Genomic DNA, 22,794 nt, shown 5'->3' with positions numbered 1-22,794 from the left:
CTGCTTAGAATGCCAGAATATTGAAGGGATGAACTGTATGATTTTTCATTCCAGGGGCCAAGATAGTTATAAAACCACGTGACCATCAGCATCTGGTTCAATAACGCTGTGGTTTTCCCCTTGGGAGAAACCCGTTGCAGAGAATGATAAGCTAGAAGCAAAGATAATTAGCAACTGGTAGAACAATCCTCCACAAAGGGTGCTGATTAGAATGGAGCAGTGTCCACTTGGAAGGAGGCATTGAGCCACTGGAATGGGCAGAAATGTACTTCATTTTAATCGATATTTTGGAGAAGATTAAAAAGGGAAGGCTAATCACAGCATCAGATATGTAGAAGCCAAAAGACTGGGCGCACGGCAGAACCAGGATCCAAGTTATCCACAATGGGACAGTGATGGGTTAAGCACAGCAAAGGGAGATTTCACAGGGTTCACTGGAAGGTCTCTGCCACAGAGAGTGCTGGTTGGCTCCCAATACCCAGGCTACTTTTTTTCTCTTTTTAGTAACAAAATAAGCTATTATATCCATGTGACTAATTTCTGGCTCATGAAACGTAAGGAGTGTTGGGTGGGAGTTCTGAGAAGGCTGCTCAAAGAACTGACTTGGCTGGGAAGTGCAACCTTTGGACTCTTCAGCCTTTTCTGTGTCCTGTAGTCTGTGATGCCTTGAGGGAGCCTGTGAGGTCGCCATGGACCACAATGTGACCTTGAGGGTCACTGTTGATGACACTGTCAAATTAAATACCTATTCTGTTTAAGCCACTGTTACTTTTGGGTTCCATTTCCCTCAGTTCAGCCATTTCCTATCTATTAAGAGTACCTGTGCATGTGGCCTTATTTGGAAATAAGATCTTGGCAGATAAAATCAAGTTAAGGTGAGGTCATACAGTGGGCCCTAATCCAGCATGACTATATCTTTATAAGAAGAAGAAAAGAGACACAACTATGACAGCAGAGACTGCGGTGATGCATTTGCAGGCAAAACAAAGCCAGGGATTACCATAAGCTAGAAGAGGCAACGGAGAAGGCAATGGCACCCCACTCCAGTACTCTTGCCTGGAAAATCCCATGGACGGAGGAGCCTGGGAGGCTGCAGTCCATGGGGTCGTGAAGAGTCAGACACGACTGAGTGACTTCACTCTCACTTTTCACTTTCATGTATTGGAGAAGGAAATGGCAACCCACTCCAGTGTTCTTGCCTGGAGAATCCCAGGGACGGGGGAGCCTGGTGGGCTGCCGTCTATGGGGTCACACAGAGTCAGACACGACTGAAGCAACATAGCAGCAGCAGCAGCAGAAGAGGCGAGGAATGATCCTCCTCTACAGGTTTCAGAGAGGGAGAGAGTCCCCTATGATGCCTGGATATCAGACTTCTAGCTAGCTTCCAGAACCGTGAAATAGGAAATTTCTGTTGTTTTAAGCCACTCACAGTTTGAGGTACTTCATTATAGCATCCCTAGGAAACTAATACAGTACTAATGGAGTCTTACATTAGGTAAAAATAAACCACTTGCGTCTCAGAAAACCTGACAAGGCATGGCTTAGCAATTGTATGTGCCAAGAAACTATGTGTTTGAGTACACAGAACGTGCAAAATGAATCAATGCTGTGAATATGGATGTCAAGAAAGTTAACGCAACCCTAAAAAGACTTCAAAGAAATTTACTACCTAGAAAAAGCTGGTAGTGGCAGGTTTATTCTGCTCCATAGTAGTGCTAATGAGAGCTATCCAAGAGCTGCGTGCAATTTGGGGCTAATCATTTTATCAGGACATAAACCCTGGACTAGGATCATTACTCTGAAAGCAAAGCACTAGAGAAATGGTTGAAGACCTAGAGATACTTGGCCTAGCAGGGAAAAGCTTAGAAAGATAGCTACCTTCAAATATCTAAAAGGTTCTCAGAAAATAGGCAAAGAGTAAGTGCTTACTGAAAGCAGGAACAAAGGAAGGATCAGTCTAGCCTTGTATAGCACCATTCAGTTAAACTAGGACCAACAAGGGAGGCATATGACATAAATTGAGACTGAACACAAGATCTATCTAAGTAATGAAAATAAAATAAACTTCAAAAGCATATTGAAAGAAGCAACTCAAATGTTCATGAACAGATAAATGGATAAATACATTGTGGTACATCTACTCAATGAACTATTATTTGGCCATAAAAAGTAATGAAGTACTGACACAGGTTACAACTTGGATTAAACTCAGAAACATTATACTAAGTGAAAAAAGCCAGGTACAGAATGTCACATACTGTATGGTTTCATTTATATGAAAAATCCAACTTAGTAAATCCATAGAGACAGAAAGCAGATCAGTTATTTCCAGTAGCCAAAAGAAGGGGAAGGAATGGGGAGTGACTGCCTAACAAATACAGGGGGTTTTTTTTGGTGGGGGGGGATTAAAATGGTTTGGAACTAGACAGAGGTGGTGATGTGAATTTCTGTCATGTGAATTTCATCTCAATATTTTTTTTAAATAGAAAAATACCATACTGAAAGGAAGGCTGCTATCTGCTTCATGGTAGGCAAATCTGCATGTAGAATTTAGCAAAAAGTGTTAGTCGATCAGTTATGTCCAACTTTTGCAATCCCATGGACTATAGCCCACCAGGCTTCTCAGTTCATGGAATTTTCCAGGCAAGAATATTGGAGTGGGTAGCCATTCCCTTCTCTAGGAGATCTTCCCACCCCAGGGATGGAACCCAGATCTCCTGCATTGCAGGCAGATGCTTTACCATCTGAGCCGCCAGAGAAGCCCAAAACTCTGCATCAAAAAACAAGCACAGGAAAATCAGAGCAGAGAATTCCAAAGGGTCCTTCATGATAAAAGCCCACTGTCTACTGGAGGGTAACCAATGACTCAGTACAGCTGTTTAAGACTTTCCATCATAGTCCCAAGTTTCTCTTCCCGTATAGCTTATGATTACTTCCTTAAGAGACCACAACTGTTTTCATCTTACAGAGAAACAAGACATTGTCCCACATAGCCTGGCAACATTCACACTGTCTCTAACTTACTTTTTAAATTGATAATCCATCAGCCACAGCCATAATGAAATTGCAACATAACAATGATCACGAGTTCAGTATTTCCCCTGTCCCATGAAGGCCAGAGTCCTACATTGTACAAACATTCTGTTACAAAAGATTTTAACAATTCTACAATTAAGGATAATGTGAGAAACACTAGGGGTGTCCTACAGTAGGACTAGAAGTCATTTTAGTGCTTTCCTCTTAAGAGGTCTTTAAGAAATTTAGTTGAATAAGCCAAACTCTGCCACAGTGCTCCTACCTCCCCCGCCCCCAACCCGTTCCTGGGCAGGAGTAGCAAGTGGGTCACATGTAGATGTTTTCTCATCTCCACATCAAGAATGGCAATGTTAATGAGAAAAAGTTTAACTTGGTTTGAATCTCAGTTTTAATTAGAAAACAAAATCAAACTAATGCCATATTTTTGGTTAACTATGTAATACAGGATCCCCTGTGTGTTCGGATCACAGCCATACAGACTTGACCACCTTAATAAGTCAAAAAATCACATCCTTAAAAGAAATAAATATTAAAATAATTATTCACTAACTTGGATAAGTCTTCTATCATCAGTGTGAAAAAAAGGTTCTATTCACTTAGGAACTTACACATACAATGGAGTTTTCATTCCTGTATTTATTTGCACTTCCTATGTGCAGAGAATGCCCAGAGTGTATTTCTAATAATCAGAAATTTGTATACTGTTAAATTGCCATGAACCTGAAAAATCTTAACTGATTTCTTTATTTCTGGGTTTTGTTTTTTTTTTTAAGGTATCTAAAAGAGACACATCTAAAACCCTGCGAACAAAACTGTCCCGGCTTTCTTTCTCATAACTCTGGCAAGAGGAGCCAGAAGAAGAGCCAGCTCTCAAATCCCAAGTCAATTCTGGAAAGTACTCAAGCCAACTACAACACAGGACTAAATGAGAGTAGATTTATTATGTGAGGATCAGACTGGCACAGTAAGAGGTAAGTATTATACCATCAAACTTGACAATGTATTTAAAGCCCCCACTAGTTAAGCATTAGGAAAGTCTAATGTTTATGCCCATACAGATATTTACAAATGCCTAATTCTGCCCACAGATATCGATTTTATATAATCCATGTAATGCAATCCTAAACTAGCTTTATAAATAAGGAAATCTCCTGTTCATTGTTATGTCCCTAGTCCCTAGCAAAGTGCCTAGGGTATAATAGGTGTTTAATAAATTATTATTAAATGAAGGTAATGTATGACTGACACACAGTAACCCAGAACTTAAAGAACCAGATAAGCATAATCCTGCAAAATAGATCCTCTGGAAAACCCTATGGTAATTACAATGATCTTCCCCCATGGCATCACTGATTCTGGAGCCACTTTAAAATGATCTCTTAAAAGATATAGCTTTTTCTTCCTATTAGGAAAGCCCAGGAACATCATAAACAGAATTAAGAGATTTCCTACTCATCACTAGTAACTGAAAATGAACTGAAGAGGAGTAGGCTCAGTTCCACTGTTAAGGTCTCTGTAAGGAATGGCGAAGGGCAAGATCACCAACCAGGATGCTCTGAACCTCCAGTTATTCCAGGGGGTCATGTTCTGAGCAGCAACATGGCCTGAGGGGCTAAGATTTTCCCTGGGAAAAGTAGTTGATAACCCCTGCCTAACAAGCTCCCATTTTGAGGACAAGAAAATGAAGGGAAAAAATACTTCAAAATGTATGTGTTGGTTCACTCATTTAAAAAAGGATCATAAATGATAAAAGATAACCTGATGTATTAAACCACTACCAATAACATCATCAGCACTTACTGGTAAGTTACCGATCTACTAGCTGTACATTTTCCTTGTACTTTCTGTCACCAAGAATGGAATCCTAAGATTGGCTGACTTTCTAAGAAGTAATTCAGTTTTCACTGAACATGATTTGATGAGCTAGATGTTTAAAAAATCTCAAAGGCAGCATCGGTTCATGAAGCTAGGTGATTCCCCTGGAGTCTACAACTGGATTGATGACTCACACTAAATATATATACTTTTGTTCTCTTTCTGCACCTGCTGATGCAAGTCATAGGATGAGACTGACGTAAAAAGAATTCACTACGACAACTAATTCTCACTTATGTGCTCCATATTTTAAAAAAAATCTACCATCTACTTTGCTAATTAGCAAAGACATACTAAAAATAAGTCAAGGAACATTTTATACCTATCAAATTAGTTAAAAATAAATTAATGATAATGCACAAATGCTGCAAAGGTAGTGGTAAAACTGGCACTTAAGTTGGGAAAATCCATTTAGAAAGCAATATGGCAACATGAATCATGTCTATATTAAATTTACACACTTGAATGTGTACTGTTGATAAATATTTCAAATAATAAATAATTTAAGCAGGAAAACATTCATCACAATTTTCTAGTAAAGGGGTAGGTAAAAGTAGCCTAAACTGTTCAATTAAAGGAATGGTTAAATTTGTGTTTAAAAGTTTAGTACTGAAAATTAAACAGCAACAGTGACAGATGCTCAACAAAAGATAAACATGATATAAAAGCATATCTTCATTATGACTGAAACCACATAAAAATACATATGGATATGCATAAGAACAAGGGAATATACAATGGTGGCAGCCACTTGTAATTCTTGTTAAATTCTGTTAAGCGATATATTAAAACATTTTCCTAAAACTAGCCTGTGTATCAACTCTTTTCAGTGAAAAGATCTGAAGTCAAAATTTGGTTAAAACTGGTCTATGAGTTAAAAAATACGTAAATAAGTAATAAACTTCCTGTTCTCACTCTTCTCACCCAGATCATTATAAATCCTTGGATCAGAAAAATTTGGAAAGTGAGGCACATAACAGTCCTGTATTGGTGAAGTAGACTGCACCTTATCATTTTACAGGTTCTGTGACAGTCTACAGTAAGTCCTGTTTAACCTTTACTAACTCAGAGTTGGCTCGAATTACTTGATCACAAAATCTGCTTTGCCTGGAAGACCTTCAAATACCCCTCTCCCCACAGTGTAGCAAATGCTGCTTGGGTCCATGATGTTCACAGTGGATGACAGAGGGACGCATCTTAATTACCAGGAAAGTGCTTCCAGACTGCGTGCTCACCAGATGGGAGTCACCGAGAGTCAGCCTTGTGCCTAAGGTTTACGTACTGAGTCGAGAAAAGGTTTGAGAACTATCCCTCTGTGCTGCTACTCAGAAACAATGGAATTCCGTGAAAATCAAATAAGCCCTTTATGGTACAGGTTTGGGAGGTTTTTTGGCCTTTGCAAAAGGGGTTCTGATCTAGTCTGACGATAACAGCAGCTTCTACAAAAGTTCTCTCTCCTCTGTAATTAAAAAGTGGTAACCAAAGACATTTGAGTAACCCATATAAGAACTAATCAGTTTCTCTTTCAGATATAAATATATACTGTTCATAATGTGAAAATTAAAGCATGTATCTTTTTGAAGTCTGGATATTTTCCTAAATACATGTGTGTGGTAGTAGGGTATCACCAAAGGACATATACCAAATATCCACTTCCCAGAACTAAGGTACAAGCTAACATCCCCATGCCCCGCCACATACAGTTCTTGAGCATGAGGCAACTATTACCTCCAGTCGAAGTGTAGCTTTCATGCAGACTTGGCAAAGTGGTCCATTGCGGGAGAACTGAAGGGGAAGGTGCCGAGTTCGATTTCGACATGTGGGCTCTTCACAAATCAACCAGCCCTGGAGAGACAGAGAGAATGCTTCAGTCCTATCACCACCATCAACCAATACAAATAAAAACCCTTTCATGATCAAGATAAGACTTATCGTGATCAAGGTAGATTCATGTCATCCAATAGATTCTGAAATAGTTCCCTGCCCTTCTGTCCTGTCATGTTAATTTGATCTGTGCCAAACATAAAAATTAGGAAACTCATAGTTTGGGGGGAAAAAAAAAAGATCACAAGACATTAGTTTACTTAAAAGAAATCTTCCTGCCACCTAATATGTCAAAATCTCCCAATAAAAACTCATATGATTACATGCAGAATGTAAACTGATGGGTTTTAGTTCAGTAGTAAAGGCCATTACCAAAGTAGAGTATACTGAACAGAAATGAATGACTTTCCCAACAGCTGACTACTTAATTGCTCTCATCAGTTTCCTTCTCTATAGAATGGGCACAATAATAACACTCTCTTTATAGGTTTGTTGTAATGACAGGATACATTTAGAGTGCCTACAACTATCCTTGACATAAAAGAAACACTTTAAAAAGTAAGCAATTACCTCCTTTTTAATGAAAACAGATTCTTTTATGCATGTTCCCTGGAGGCATAAAATTGGCTGCAATGTTTTCAAGGACAACTTCAACCGACCACTCTTTTCCAGTAGTTTCAAATAGCCATTGCCCACTTCCCTGGACTTTAAAACCCTCCTCTCCTCTCCTCTCCTCTCTCTTTCTTCAGGTACTTTATCTCACAATTCTTGTTTAAATTTTCTCATAGAGATGTGGTAACAACATGTCTGTTAACTTAAATGAGCACTATGTTTGCTATAAAACTTAACTGTTAAACACAGAATTCTTCAAGACTTCACATGTGGGGTTGAGCAAAGCTCTGGTGTTCTTAGGAAGTCACCAGGGCCTGTGGGCTTCAGTGCTACATGTATTAGGCATGAGAGCCCTAAGGCAAATGAGGGTGAAACACTAGGGGATAAAGGTGAACAAGGTATTTTCTCTTGTTGCATGGGGTCCTCACCTGGGGAGCTGTGAGCAGGGACCCGACTGCATTTGGGTGTTGGAGTATTTGGTGAAGTGGAACTTCTGAACTGGTCTTCAGGAGTAAGTAGAGGTTTAGTAGGTGGAGGAAGCAGGGAAGACAACTTAGGCAGAGAGAAAATGTGCACAAGAGTGAAGGCCAGAGAGAATGCTCTGTGATATTATTGTGATACGATGAAGAAAAGGATCAATGACATGTTTAACCATACTCTCTGTTTCGAAACTGAGCAACCTCAGTTTCAGAAAAGGCCGATGCCTTTTCTCCCCAGATAAGAGCAGTATATACACAAATACTGCTTAATTACTTTAGGGACTTTCATCTACCACTTATTAAAGTTGTCATGTGGCATTAATCCAAAGCTGCAGTATGTCCCCACTCAGTGTTCTGTTGAATGACCTCAATCTTCTTGGAAGTAGCTACTACCAAACTCAAGGGAAAGTGCCCAGAATCAGTTCTTCCAGCTCCAGTTATGGCTTTCACACCAGAGAAAGTACACTGCAGAACTTTCTGACTGAAAGAAAAGATGCTGCCTTTAAAGAATATAAAATTCATCTAGACAATACACTCAGAATATACTTCACTCCTACCTTCAGTAGGAACATCAACTTTTCAGGTAGAGAGTCTCAAGGAATCCTTATGAAACCTTTAATATATGCCCAGAATTGTATTAAATACTGTGGGGAATAGGCAAACAGTCTCCAGGTACACAGTTTCAGGAAGTTATAATCTAAATAGGAAAGCAAGATCCACATACACAAAGACAAAACAGCAATTCGCTATGGTATGGTTTTTTTTTTTTTTTTTTTTTTTTTTTTTGCTGTCTATAAGAAACTCACTTTTATTTATTTTTTTTTTTTTTAATTTTTATTTTATTAGTTGGAGGCCAATTACTTCACAACATTTCAATGGGTTTTGTCATACATTGACACGAATCAGCCATTGAGTTACACGTATTCCCCATCCCGATCCCCCCTCCCACCTCCCTCTCCACCCGACTCCTCTGGGTCCTCCCAGTGCACCAGGCCTATGTATGGTTTTAAGAACCACGTTGCACAGTACCAACTAAAATAACACAGAGAAGAGATCGAGTTGTGTGGATTCTACCGATCTGAGACATACAGCTACTAACCGTAACAAAAGACCCTGAACTAGAAAAGAGAATCAGCGGTTCTTAGTCACAGGCAACTCTTTCAATTCCTAGGGCTTATTACCAAATTTTCTTGATCTGAGGATACATTTTAAGAGTTCTGAAACTCAGATGCCTTTACAAATAACATGTATTTGTTCCCTCCAAAAAAGCCATTAAGAGTGCAGCTCAAAACTGATGGTCCCTCAGAATTAAAGAAAAAATATACTTTGGTTTAGTATGTTCCAGGCATGGGGGAGACAGAGGGATAATGGGATTGACAGCAACAGCTGGTAGTACATTTTAAATGTAGCTTATAAAACAAAAGGTGAGACTAGTTGTTTCTGGAAGTACCTTACATGGGTTTGGGCCTAAACGCATATTAATAAAGGAAACAGTAGCATTTAAGGGAAATGATGTATGAAAAATACAAGAATGAACCACCCATTCATCATTTATTTGGATTTCTGACACTACATTTGCTACCTGAGACTTTACACACTTGGGAACATTTATCAGTTAATAGTCACAACCAGAGTTGTAATTCATTCAATTCTTTAACAAAATTTTTTAAAAAGCAAGCAGGTAAGTCAATTATCATGTTTTGAGACAATAAAGTATTGAGTATCAGAATACAACCCAGAGTTAAAATTATTTTTCAATTTTTTAAATACAATGTTCAAAAACCTACAGTTCTTTTCAGGTGTTTTTGAAACTTGATTTCATCAATTTACCACAACTTCATGACTCACCAGGTGAGCTGCCATCCAGGGAGATGCTAAATTGTCACCTCACCTGTTTCTAAAGCAAACACCCAACTCTATCTCTGACAGAGTTACTAACTAAATGTCCTTTCAAATCATATAGAAAACAGATAATATAATTTGTCTAGACTTCCTACCAGTTATAATTAACATTAAAGAGGTCTTTTCTTCTTTGTCACCTCTCTATTCAGTAGTTATTTGGGTTTGTTTGTACTTACTATCTGTTAATCTCCCTTTACAAATGACAACAATAACTAGTGCTATTATGCATGGAAATTAAACATGCTGATAACTGTGTGAAGGGAACTGGGGCTGAAAAAAAAATATTAGAAGCCTGTAACTCTTTATGCCTATTGTTTTATTTTAATAATTAAGCTTTTGGTCATGGTGCATTTTAAATAAAACTCTTTAATGGGAGAAAGAGGCCCCAATTATATTTAATATATGCTTTGCTTCCATTCAGTTTTGTCAAGTACATTTGGTTAACCCTTTGTTCCCCTAGCAAATATTGACTGACTGTGCTAAATATACCCTTCAAGGAACATTTGAGTTGTTAAAAATAAATATGTCAGATTTTTGAAAATATTCCATGATGAAGCAAATCTTACAATATCTCATAGTGCATTTTGCCTCCCATAGGTGATAAAAGCAAAAGAAAATACCAATGTTGTATAAAATCTCTTTGAAGTAACACAAGGGCAAAAATAAACTTATTTTCATTTCCCATGTTGGGAAATAACATGTAGCCCAAAGGTACATTGCCAAGTCAGTGAAGGAAAAAGAAAATTTAATAATGTGTAGCTTTTTGAAAGTCCAACCTACAAAAAGGTTTGGCTCTAAAAAAAGAAAACCCAGAACCACTCTGAGGATGTCTGCCATCCAAATACGGCATCTTATTATGCAATGCCATGTGTAAATGCCAAATTGTCATAACCAAGAGGAATAGGGTCATTAAGTTTTCAGATTGCTATTTTAACCATGTTTATAAGTAGAGGGTTCAAAAGAGGTGTAGCCAGCCTGTCCAAGGGCAAAGCAAACCTTTATCAAAACGTGCAAAACTCTTATCACCTGTTGCTTTAGTCTCCGCATCACTAATACCTTGAAATCATTGCGTATGAAATTGTGTTAAAAGCTGATTGGTTCTGATTGCTAAATTATATTTCTGAGGCCTCAACAAAAATGGTTTCTGTCTTCACATGCTAAAAAGGGATTGATTTCCACTTGTAGCTGAGGCATTCCTAACTGTTGCACCTTAAACACAAATTGCTATTAATTCGTGTACATCAATATTTTTAGAAGGATGCACACACAGAAATCACCCACACCTGGAAATGTGGTATATAAGAGGCATTCAAAACTATGTTTTGAAGAAAATTAATGAATAGAAGCAATAAAATAAAAAATGCACAGGATCAGGTTTATGGAAAATAATAGGGGTCTAAAAGTCACAGTAGAAAAAAAAATTTACAGTAGTTTTCATACTCTTTAATCAAATATATGGGGTCCTTCGCCCATTTCCAGTCAGTCACCAAATCTGTCCATTGGCCTTACAGTCCCATTATCACCAACCGCACTCAAACCCAGACCTCAAAGATGATCTACTGTGGCAGCCTGTGCCAGGGTTCCCTGACTCCATACTCTCCCACATCCAATGCACAGCCTTTCCAAGTATAGCTTTCCAAGACCTCTCTACTCCCATCCTCCAATTGTATCCCTTCCTATACCATGCTTTGGTCCCATTCCGCCTTTCTCACTATTTGTCCCGTAGTGCTGGCTTTCTCACTGTCATCGTCACTTTTTGCCTGTTGCCAACTCCCTGTTTCTGCTCATGCCACAGAACCTCTGCCTAAAATGCCCATTCACTGAGCATCACTTACATTCCTCGCCTGTAAAACTTCCCCAACCCTCAAGGACTTCTTTTTCTAATCCAACAGCCACTGAACAGACCCTGCCGGGCACTGTCCTGGAACCATCTTATCTTACCTTCCTAACTGGATGGTCAGTCCCTTGGGGAATGGCTCGTTTTGGATATGGTAGTGTCTTACCCAGTCTCTAGCACAAATGTTTACACTCAATGAAGAAAACCAAACAGGTATGAAAAAGTGCACTTGAGCGTGGTCTCTCCCCTTCCACTTATTAAGCCTCAGTTTCCCCATCTATGATACCGGAGGTAATAATGTTTACCCTATTAGAGTTGCTCAGAGGACCAAATAAGAAAGCCCACACAAACGTTCAGTAAGTGTCAACTATTGTTATTCTCCATATGCCTCCAGTACTGGGGGACATCAGTGCTGTACTTACAGCTGACAACTCACTATTCTAACTGGGAAAGAACCTGGTCAGTTTCCACCTGATGCTATCCCCAAATGGAGAACTGCTGCTGCTGCTAAGTCTCTTCAGTCGTGTCCGACCCCAAAGACGGCAACCCACCAGGCTCCCCCATCCCTGGGATTCTCCAGGCAAGAGTACTGAAGTGGGCTGCCATTGCCTTCTCTGAAATGGAGAACTACAAAGAGGGATAACTGGTAAGATTGCAAAATAGTACAACTATGCCATCAACACAAGTAAAATTTCTGTTTTTCCTAATAAAACTATACTGGATTTGAAGTTGTAGATGGCAGAATAGACAGTAAGGAAAGTGCTTTATTTAGGGATTCACATAGATTCAAGAGACAACAGAACGCTACTGCAGTCACGTATGATTTAGGTGAAAACTGTAATGGCTCTCCAGGAGTGCAGTGACAGGGTCACAGGGCGAGGTCTGCCAGCATGCAAGCTCTTACAGAGTTCATCATATCATTACTATTTTTCTATAATGGCTGTTAACTGCTCCTCTCCCCAAACTATATGCACTTTGAGAATACCAGACACTCTTTTCACCCAAAACCGTTTATAAATGTTCTGGAGTTCCCTTACAGTCACATTTTTCTGTCACAGAATTATTCCCAGTGTAAAATGGGTCTTCTTATAGACAGTGCACAGTATGGGCCCACAGCTGCTTTTGAAGAATGACATGTTATGATTTGGGATTTCCAGAAATATCAAAAAACAAATTGCTTTCTGACCCACATTTGCACCCAAAACTGGGAGAAAATTTTCCTAAGATCTCTAGGGGAAGTTTAAACATGAACATAATTTTACTTTTAAAGTTAAATCTTCTACACTGCAGCATCCTGGCACGTCAGAGTGATTATTAAGTCTCAGAGAGATGCCAGAATAGGAGATGAAAGAGCAAATCAGGAAAAATATACACATACACTATTCACCAAAGTTAATACAAAAATATTTTTAAACAAAATTATCAAACAAAAGAGAAGTAGAAAATGCCTCATCGGTCAATGTAAGAATTTTAAATATTATTAAAATTGATTTTTAAAGTAAGACATCTCTTTAAGCGAACAGTCACATGTCATTTCATCCAAGTTATTTGAAACTTATTGATCTTATCATTTGTGCAAGGACCAGACTCTGCCATCAGTTTGCTGAAAGGATAATGGAGCACTCCCAAACTGTTATGATAGGTTAGATGCAAACAGTGGTCCTCATTTAGACACATAGAATAGCACTACAAGTGGACAAATTCCAACCTCAGCAATTGTATATTACATGATAAATTAGCAAGTTGTTCTGCTTTGCCTCGCATCAAATCCAATACCATAGTCTTGTTATTTTAATTTGCAATCAGAGGATGAGCATCAGAAGATGTACCTGAGGCACATTAGAGAGCCCCATGGAAGCCATCTTCTTCTGCTATGCTGTGAGCAGAGAAAGCCAACAATTACCAGCAATTTTATTTTACCACTGTAGGACAATACTAGAACAGTTAAAATTGCCTCCGTGCAAGCAACCAGGGAAAATATACTTAAAATGACTTTATGTGGAAAATTACATTTTGGGGAAAAAAAGTTCAATGGAGGACATGTATCTTTCTGTATGGGCAGCTAAAATCTCTCTTAGTATATTCAAGTCTATTCTATAAAATGCTCTCTCTATTTATCCAACTCAAAAGCAAGCTACATTCTTAGGCTATAATAGGTCACAACTAAGTACACAGTACCTTGCTTCAGGAATAATTTTGCTTTGTCTGTCAACTGTCAACAAAGCACAAAGAGCTCATGCAACCCAGCCATGTACTGTGGATGTTAGAGATCTAACAAAATACAAATAGTAAGAACACAAGATTTCCGCGCTGCCCTGCTTTCACTTCACAAGAGAAATCGAAAGCATTTTCCTCTCCACATTCCATTAATCTCTATTGTATTACAAATTTTTTCATAAAACACTCTTTTTTCCCTATGTGAAGCTACAAGTGACTTGGGAATGTAATATTCCAACCATGATGAATGTCCGACTTTCCAACATGAATGGTTATAAGTGGATGTGTCAGTTAAGGCATATAGTTGCTTCAACAAGGAAAAAAGAAGAACCAAATGAAATGAGATGGAAAAATGGCTACTCTGATGTTTACATTAATGTTTTAGTGATGAGGCCGCTAAGAAAAATTGTTCATTACTTCCAACATGGCTCTTACCCTTCAAGTCCTCGATCTTGAAAAAACATCACCTTAGGTATGTGCACATACTAACAAGCTTCAAAAGTTAACTAACTCAAGGCTTAGTTTTATCAATATGTACACAGAAAAAAAGACTGGAAGGAAATACTCTAAAACGCTATCCATGGTTATCTTTAGGTAGTCTTTTCTGTTTCTATATTTTGTAAATTGTCTACAAGTACATATTGCTTTTATAATCAGAAAACTATTATTAATGAGGGAACAGACAGTTTTACCAAGAGTGTTCTGTATAACTGAACCACTAACACATCTGAAAAATATTTTGAGCTACAATAAGCGTTTGGTTGTTCCCAAATTTTCAGAGAATGGGTTTATGGGATAAAAAGGCATATGAAAAAAATTTTTCTTCACTTTATCAGATATTTCAAGAATAGGTTAATTTAAGCACATAAGCAGCTTCCAAGCAGAATGGCGGGGCATGTATTATTAGTATTAGATGCATATATGAAATTAAGCTACTCACTATAATGCACAAAGCCTTCCACGGAATATGATTTGAATACTTTCCTTTATGACGCTGCATCTTCAAAGGTAGGTAATAAATCAGTTTTAAAGAAAGGTGCTTTGTTCCCCAGACCCCCTCCCCTGTCTATTCAGTGTACACATGGATCAGCTCAGATGTCCAGGGTAGGAACTGATTAAAAAATTCAATCAGGAAGGCATGCCTAGAAATTTATTACTAGCAGAGTTTTTTTTCTTTGCTCAAGTTTAGCTAAAAGTAAATTTTATTGTTTGTTTGTTTGCAAGCTAGTATTTACTGGTATGCGTTAATGCAGTATTCCTGGGTACTGAAAAACATATGTTAAAACTGAACTATACGCAATTGTCTCAAAGGGCACCTTAAAATCAGAGTGGACTTCAAACCATCACCCGGCAATATTTGTTCATTTAACTTTAATTATTTTCTCCTTGAGAATGGTACTAATGAAACTGAATATCTTTCATGGTTTCGAAGGACCGTTTGAATAGTCTGTAAACAGAACTAAGGGTAGACAAGAGATCTGGCTGAGCCTGGGGGTTGCTAGGTGATGTAGAATGTAAACCCACAAACTTGTTAAGGTTTGCTTTGCTTTCATGCCACTTTCACACACTCTAAAAAGTTTTAAGAATTGATTTTTCAGGTGGCCATTAAACCCTCCCTCCTCCAAATTCTCCCCCAGATGCTCTGCCGGATTCAGAAGAGATGAAATCCATCTGACCTTCGGCTGTAACCTGGGAAACTTTTGCTTTTACATAAACGTAGGATCATGTATTTTATTACTGCCCATCACTGAAGAAGCAAATCCACAGAAGTGGATTTCCAAATTTCAAACCGACATGTCTAATCTTTTCTTATTCATCTTGTAATAAAATGAAGATTTCTTTTGAGAAAGAAAAAATTGTGATCACAGCGTAGAGGGATTCAGGGCACAAAACCCACACCACCATGGCAAATACCTAAGCACAGACCATCATGACAGACCTCTCAGTTTAGTCCCTGGAGGCTCTCTTCTGGCCTATACACTAGGTCTCACTGCCTGTGAGGCTTCTCTCTGCCGCCCCCTCCCCCAAGCTCCTTTTTAAGTAGCTGATCAGAGATTGTCCAGTAAGAGCACTTTATTAGATCATCAGCCAGAGGGGTTCACAAGTACTGAGAGCAATGGGCTCAAATGCGGCACATCAGTTTTAATAGACCAGGGGCTACTAGTAAACTGCAGATACTGCTGAGAACTTTCCATGCACTGAACTCTTGAAAAAGCACCGTCTCTCCAGCTTAAATGCAGCTGCCTCTTTCAATGCCGCAAATGGGTAAATTTGACAAAAAAGCCACCATTAAGACTACATGAAAGGCTCAAGACAACATCCTTTCAATGCTTTGTACTTCAGTAATCAGATGTACTTACTCACCCCCTCCCCCAAACCCGATCAAGAACTATTTCTGAATGGTAGGAAATAATTCCACTTTGTACATCTTTTAGTTAATCAAGACTTTCTATTCAGCAATTTGACCTTTTGTTCAAAACAGGATTATCAGTTTTTTCGCCAGTTACCAAGGGCGACTCGCATGGTGAACATAATTGCAATAATTTGCAAAACACCATGGCAACCCACATTACAACTAGGTAAATACTGGGCTTTTGTGCTACATTGTTATTTTCAGAGATGCTGAAGTCAAAGAACGAATGACAAATGAACACAAAATTTATATTTGCTTTGTCTCAAAAGAGAAGAAAATTGATAACAAGAATTGGGGGGAAACCGACTACAGCTGTAATTTCTAACTTGATTAATTAGGATGGTAACAGTCCTTAACAGTATATTCAACAAACAGCCCTGACTTCGTCTCTCCACCCACCTCTCTCTATACCACTACCGTATCCCCCCCAACCCAGACAAATTTTTTCAGCTTGGAGAACAAACATCCCCCATTTGCTCTTTTCTTCAACTTAATGGAATCCTTAATTGCAGAATATTGTTCTCCTGCTCTTCATGGCAATGAAAACGGAGAGAAACGAGGACAGAGTGCCAGGGCAGACAGGGAACTACAGTCAGTTTTTTCCTGCCTCTTTTGGACACCCCAGGCCCAATGATGAGACGGCATTTTTCTGGTATCAGCAGCTGTTTCATAGCAGACAATAAAGTAAAAACTATTTAGCTTTGCAGAAAAGCTACTTCTTTCCTCTTGGCAATACAAGGTAAGTCTACACGGTGAAATGAAGTTTCCTATTTTAAATACCAGAACGTAGTTTGAGAAAATAATAATAATTTTTTAAAAACCATATTTTTTTCTATGAAAGGATTATTAACTGTGCTGCTGTCCAAAAAAGCTGTTGAAATGCATGTGTTTGGTATTTGGGGAAGATGTTTGACAATAACACCCATGTGTTGAAAACCACTTTAAACTCAGACAGCCCAATTCACAAAACAATCTAAAAATAGAAACTCACTACTGGGAAATTAATACAAAAATTAATATCATATTTTTCATTAACATGGTCTAGAAAACAGCATTATCATCTTTTCCATAATAAATGTGAGGATTAGGAAAGTTATATCAGAATTGTTTTACTCAGGTATGAAAGGCAGGTTCTACTTTATAGTAAGGAGTAGTTTTTTCTAAGAGGCACAAATTCTGCTGTAACACCTAGTTTTTTGAAAATTATCAAAATTGACTTTCCCACATAAAATGTAATGTTTGGGGATGAGAAAAGAAAAATACATAAAAAGGGTTTACAGGAGTTATACAGCCAAGATCACGAAAGATAAGAAGCACCAGATGTACTCTCAACACAGCCCAGCCTGCTTTCTTCCATCTGCTGATAACAAGGCAGAGGAAAAACAGTCCCTCTAATGATCTGCATATACAATCCTCTTAACTTTTAAAAAATCAAACCAACCTGATACTAAAATGGGTCCATTCTTATTTTGTCAGGGCTGAAAACTCCCAGACAGATTTCTAAGATTCAGCTTAGAGAGATCACAATATAACGTTCTTCAGAATATGCCTCCAAAATTACAGATACTGTGATTTCTCCCGAGAAGTAGAAATCAAAAGAATGTGACATGTTAACTCCTTCTCAGTCAGTGACAACCTCTTTATACTTGGAAAATATATTTTATTTCTGGCTTAGTTCATTCCGAATTTACCATACCTATATTAAGTGCATTCCTACCTAAAGCTCAAATGTTAAAGAGGAAATGGATCCTTTAGTGCCAAATGATAATGGTTCAACAAGCCTTCAATGCTTTTTGATCAAATAGACTTGACAACAGATGATAAAGGGAGCCTAAAATCATCATGGCACTTGAACCTTTTTTAAAGAAACATACATAAATGAAGTAATTTATAATCTACCTGGGATTTCTTCATTTATAACATTTTAATTAACATACTTGTTCCCTTCTGTTCCAACCTTTTGTAGTTTCTGTGGCTTTTGAGGTTCCCATGTTTTTTCCCCTTTCTCTTTTTTTCCCCTCAACTGAACTGGATGCTTCTTGACTTCCATTTGTGAAATGCAACATCTAACCATCTATACTGCCAATAAATTACCCAAACCCCCAAATCAGGAATGGCAAACACCAAGCCAGCAGACTGCATTCCATCTCCAACTCTATCCCCATGGCTGATACAGGATGAAAAGTGAAAGAAAGTGAAAGTGAAGTGGCTCAGTCGTGTCTGACTCTTTGTGACCCCATGGACTGTAGCCTACCAGGCTCCTCTGTCCATGGGATTTTCCAGGTACAGGATGAAAACTAGCACTCAAAATGAAACCCAGCTGTTCTCCCCACCCTGAATCCTTCTTGCTCCTTCTCAACTCCGGCTGCACTGTGGACTCACCAGGGGAGCGTTACAACACAGATTGCTGGGCGCCACCCCAGAGTTTCTGATTCAGTAGGTCGTGGGGTGGGGCCTGAGAATGTGCATCTCTAACAGGTTCGCAGGAGATACTGCAGCTGTTGCTGGCCTCAGGACCACACTGCAAGAACCACCAGTGGTACATAATGGGCATCAGGATCTTAAAAAGCTCCCCCAAGTGATTCCAATGTGTGGCTACAATTGAGATCCACTGTCTGAGTGATTCTCATTCTCTCTTGTACAAAGCGAACTACTCGTTATTATCTTCTGAAGAATAAACTTTATAAACAGGGGTACTAAAAACCCTTCCCTCTCAACTCTTTCTCCTTCAACATTTACTCTTTCTTTAGATACTACTGATGTGATTCTCTCTTTTACTCCTTCCTGGTTCTCCATGTGCCATTAGAAATATTAACAAAGCCTAAAGAATTGACCAATTCCTACCTGGTTTACAGCATGTATGTAGCTTTAGTAAATTCTTCCCTTAAACCAATAAACAAACAACCTTACTCTAAGCACTAACAATATAATTCCTACAACATGAACTGTGATTCACTTAGGAATACACAATTTTAGGAGTGCTGGTGAAAATTGTGTATCTGAAACCAAGTGCAATTCCATTTTTGATGTTGACAAGTAATATGAAATACTATATTTGAACCTTAAATTTTAAAGTTGGAAGGAACTAAAGTTCTAAAAAACTCTAGTCTAATCCTGCACATTCTATCTAAAAAAAATGAGGCCCAGGCAAAAGTAAACTCCTTGCACACAGTCAGAGCAATAAGCCGCAGGGCCGCCCGGGTTTCTGAACCTCTAGCCCAGCGCTCTTTGCTCTCTGTACCTACTCTGCTTGAGCCAGGAATCCTATATGGCTCCTGAGCACTTGAAATGTGGCTAGTCTAAACTGAATGGGGCTCCAAGCATAAAACATACGGTAAATTTCAAAGACAGTCCAAAAAAGGCAATATAAAGTATCCGACTGGTATTTTAAATATTCATTACAAATTGAAATAGGTCAAATATAATGGGTTAAGTAAAATATATGCCACAACTATCTCTCCCCTTGTTTTTAAAAATACAAAGAAAGTATATACACTGTTCTAAATCTTGCTAGTTTCCACTTAAGAGGAAATTGTATCCTATAAACATCAATGTTCTTTTTAATGGTGGCACAGAATTCTCTTGTATGACTGTAAAAATTCAATCAGTCAATCCTCATTTGACCAACAATTAGGCTGTTTTCAGCTTCTTACTATTACCAATAATGTGGCAAGAAATATCTTTGTATAGTACCTTTAACAATATCCACAAGTTCTGTACCTCTGTAGAGAGATATACAAACTGGAATTGCTGAGTCAAAAGGTATATTCATTTAAAATTTTGACAAGATGTCATCTAACTGTGGTCCAAACAGGGTGTACCAGCTTCCACTCTGACCAACAATATATTTGAATATTCCTCCCCCCTGACCCTTGCCTATGCTACCTATTTATCTAATTTTTGGATCCCTGTCATTCTGATAGGTGGAAAATGGTACTCCTTTGAATGTCTGAACCTAAGAGTGAGCTTGGATATCTCTACCTACATTTATAAACCACTTGTATTTCTTCCTCTGAGTTGCTTCTTCATGTCCCTTACCAATTCATTTTTCTACTAGGTTTTTGGTCCTGTTCTCTTTGATCTGCCAGAGTGTTTTATATGTGAAGGAAATTTGCCTTTTGTTTGCTACATGGCCAGCAAATATTTCTCCCTCTTCACTATTTCTCTTTTAACTTTATGGGGTATATTTGTATGTGTAACTTTTACCTTGCAGAAATTTTTATTTTTTAATTTGTAGTCAAATTTATCGATATTTTTCTTTTTCATAATCTGATTTTTATGCTGTTTCAAAAGGTCTTCCCACTCCAAGATTATTTTTAAATTATCTATTACTTTTATAGTTTACTTTTTTAGGTTTAAGTTTTTGACCCATCTTGAATTTTTTAGTATAGGGAGCAAGGGAGAAATACAATGGTATTTTTTCCCCCAGATTACTATTTCCTACTGATATGAACTATCTCTTTATGTAATTGTAAATGCAATTTTAGATCTCTGGACTTTCTATATTAGCTCCATCAAAATCAGGAGAGTACCAAAAGATCTTAATTACCGTAAACTCCTCAAAGTTTTAATAACCGGCAGGTCATCTTCTTTGTGGGAACTTTCTTGTGGTTTCTTTTTTAAATAGAGAATGCTTTAAATTTATGGATAAACTTAAGAGAGGATGATCCTAAACTGCTGGAGAATTCTAGTCAAGAATAGGCTATACTTTTCCATTTACAACCTTCAGTAGTATTTTAGAGTTTACCTCATATATATATCTCCAGCATATTTCTTGTTAAGTTTATTTCTAGGTAATCTTCCTAATCTTCTTAGTGATTACTAGAAATGGTATTTAGTCCTTCTATCATATTTTCTGACTGTTGTTGGTTTAGATCAAAACAATTGATTTTTAATATTAATTTTGTAACTAGTGACTTTATTAAATTTTTTTGTCCATGCCACACGGCTGAATTCCCTAAATCCTTTTAAGCTATATTGGTTTTTTTGTTGATTTCATTAGTTTTTCAGTGTTTGCATGGATCTGTAGACAATGATAACGTACCTCTTCCTCTTCTAATTCTCATATACTATTTAATTTCCTTGTCTAATTACAATAGTTAATACTTTGGAAACTTGGTATTTGTCAACATTTTCATTGGGCTGCCTCTAGTATCAGACTGCCCAAGAACCTAGGCAGTAGATCCCAAAACTAAGCCATCAAAGGATCTCTGCTACTGGAAAAAACTGTATTAAAATCACTATAGACCTTTGGCTCAGAAGGCCTAAAATCAACACTTGGGGTGAACTTAATTTAAACATTTTAAATGTTCACAAAATACTAAAACGGTTCCTTTTATATTTGGGGAATTAGTCCTCTTAAAAGCTCCCTTCCCTAACACAGTCTTTACTTAACCAATCACTTCTCCTGTCTCTGCCTCTAAAGAAAAAAGAAAGTGAACTTAGAGAGATCTCATCTTTGGGGGTCTCAGTCTCTTCTTTCATAAAGAAGGATACTGTATTAGGTTAGATGATCTTAAGGTCTATTCTAGCAAAAAGACTCCTTTAATTCTGTGACATAATTTTTAAAAACAAACATGAGGTTCCCCGTCAGTCTTCATGACGTATCCATGATTGAGGTCAGGAAACTACACACATATTTCTGTCACAGAAAGTATTTCGTCTTAACTAAATCTTATCATTCTACCATTATTAAGTTATGATTTCACGTTGTTATTGTTTGCATGCAACTGCTCGGACCAGCAACATCAGCATCACTTGGGACAGGCTAGAAAAGCAAATTTTCAGGCCCCATCCTAGACCTAGAATCAGACATTATAGGGGTGGAACCTAACAATCTGTGTTTTAGTAAGTCCTCAGTGGTGTGGCTATAATAAAGTGGGCGTTTATTTATACAAATAAGGTTTAGTAAATCAGGAGGGTAAATGATATATTCTACCAGCTTGTAAAACATAGAAGCCAGGCTGAGGCAGAGAACTAGCATGATGAAAGAAAGGGATATATATATTAAAATATAAAAATATTATTTATATGTATTATATATGTATAAAACACAAGTATATATTACATATACATATAAGATAAACATGTATCATGTATTATACGTTTAATATATATTATATTCTATACATATATAATATATTGTATTATGTATATGATTTTATATATATAAAAAAATCAGCTGCTAATCCTGACATTTGCCCATTATGCTGCCCCTCTCAAAACACAAAATACTCTATGCACTTCTGAATATTTAGATTACTAAGGATTTGAATATATATATTCCCAGGGCCTAACTACAAAAAGCACAAGGACAGAATTTCTGAAGAAAATATCATCCACCTTAACAGATGTTTTCATGTGTTAACTAAAACAGGTTCAAAGCAATCTTTTTTAGATTCAGCTCCCTAGCTCTCCTGACTGTGCACTCTGAATCTTCTAACTAGCCCTGAATCTATTCTGATGTCTCACCCATCTGCAGCAAGCCTGACGTGTCTCCCCCAAGATGCTGAGATGATCACAGGCAGGCCTGTCCATGCACTAGTCCACTGCCCTACTTCTGATTCCACTCTGGAGTTTAGGAGATGCTGTTGGGAAAA

At 37.8% G+C, this 22,794-nt stretch overlaps 1 protein-coding gene across 1 annotated transcript in view; it reads right to left on the bottom strand.

Annotated features, from left to right (window-relative positions):
* The window catches only part of POLA1 (DNA polymerase alpha 1, catalytic subunit), a 293,096-nt gene that overhangs the window by 98,311 nt on the left and 171,991 nt on the right, over window positions 1-22,794 (bottom strand). Inside the window, exon 35 of the mRNA XM_065915911.1 lies at window positions 6,640-6,756. Within this exon, the coding sequence (XP_065771983.1) occupies window positions 6,640-6,756 (117 nt within the window). The remainder of the gene's footprint in view (window positions 1-6,639; window positions 6,757-22,794) is intronic.

The sequence above is a fragment of the Muntiacus reevesi genome, chromosome X (genome assembly GCF_963930625.1).
Source record: "Muntiacus reevesi chromosome X, mMunRee1.1, whole genome shotgun sequence".
Lineage (NCBI taxonomy): Eukaryota > Metazoa > Chordata > Mammalia > Artiodactyla > Cervidae > Muntiacus > Muntiacus reevesi.
Note: the sequence above shows the minus strand (reverse complement) of the source record. Positions and strands in the feature narration are given on the sequence as shown.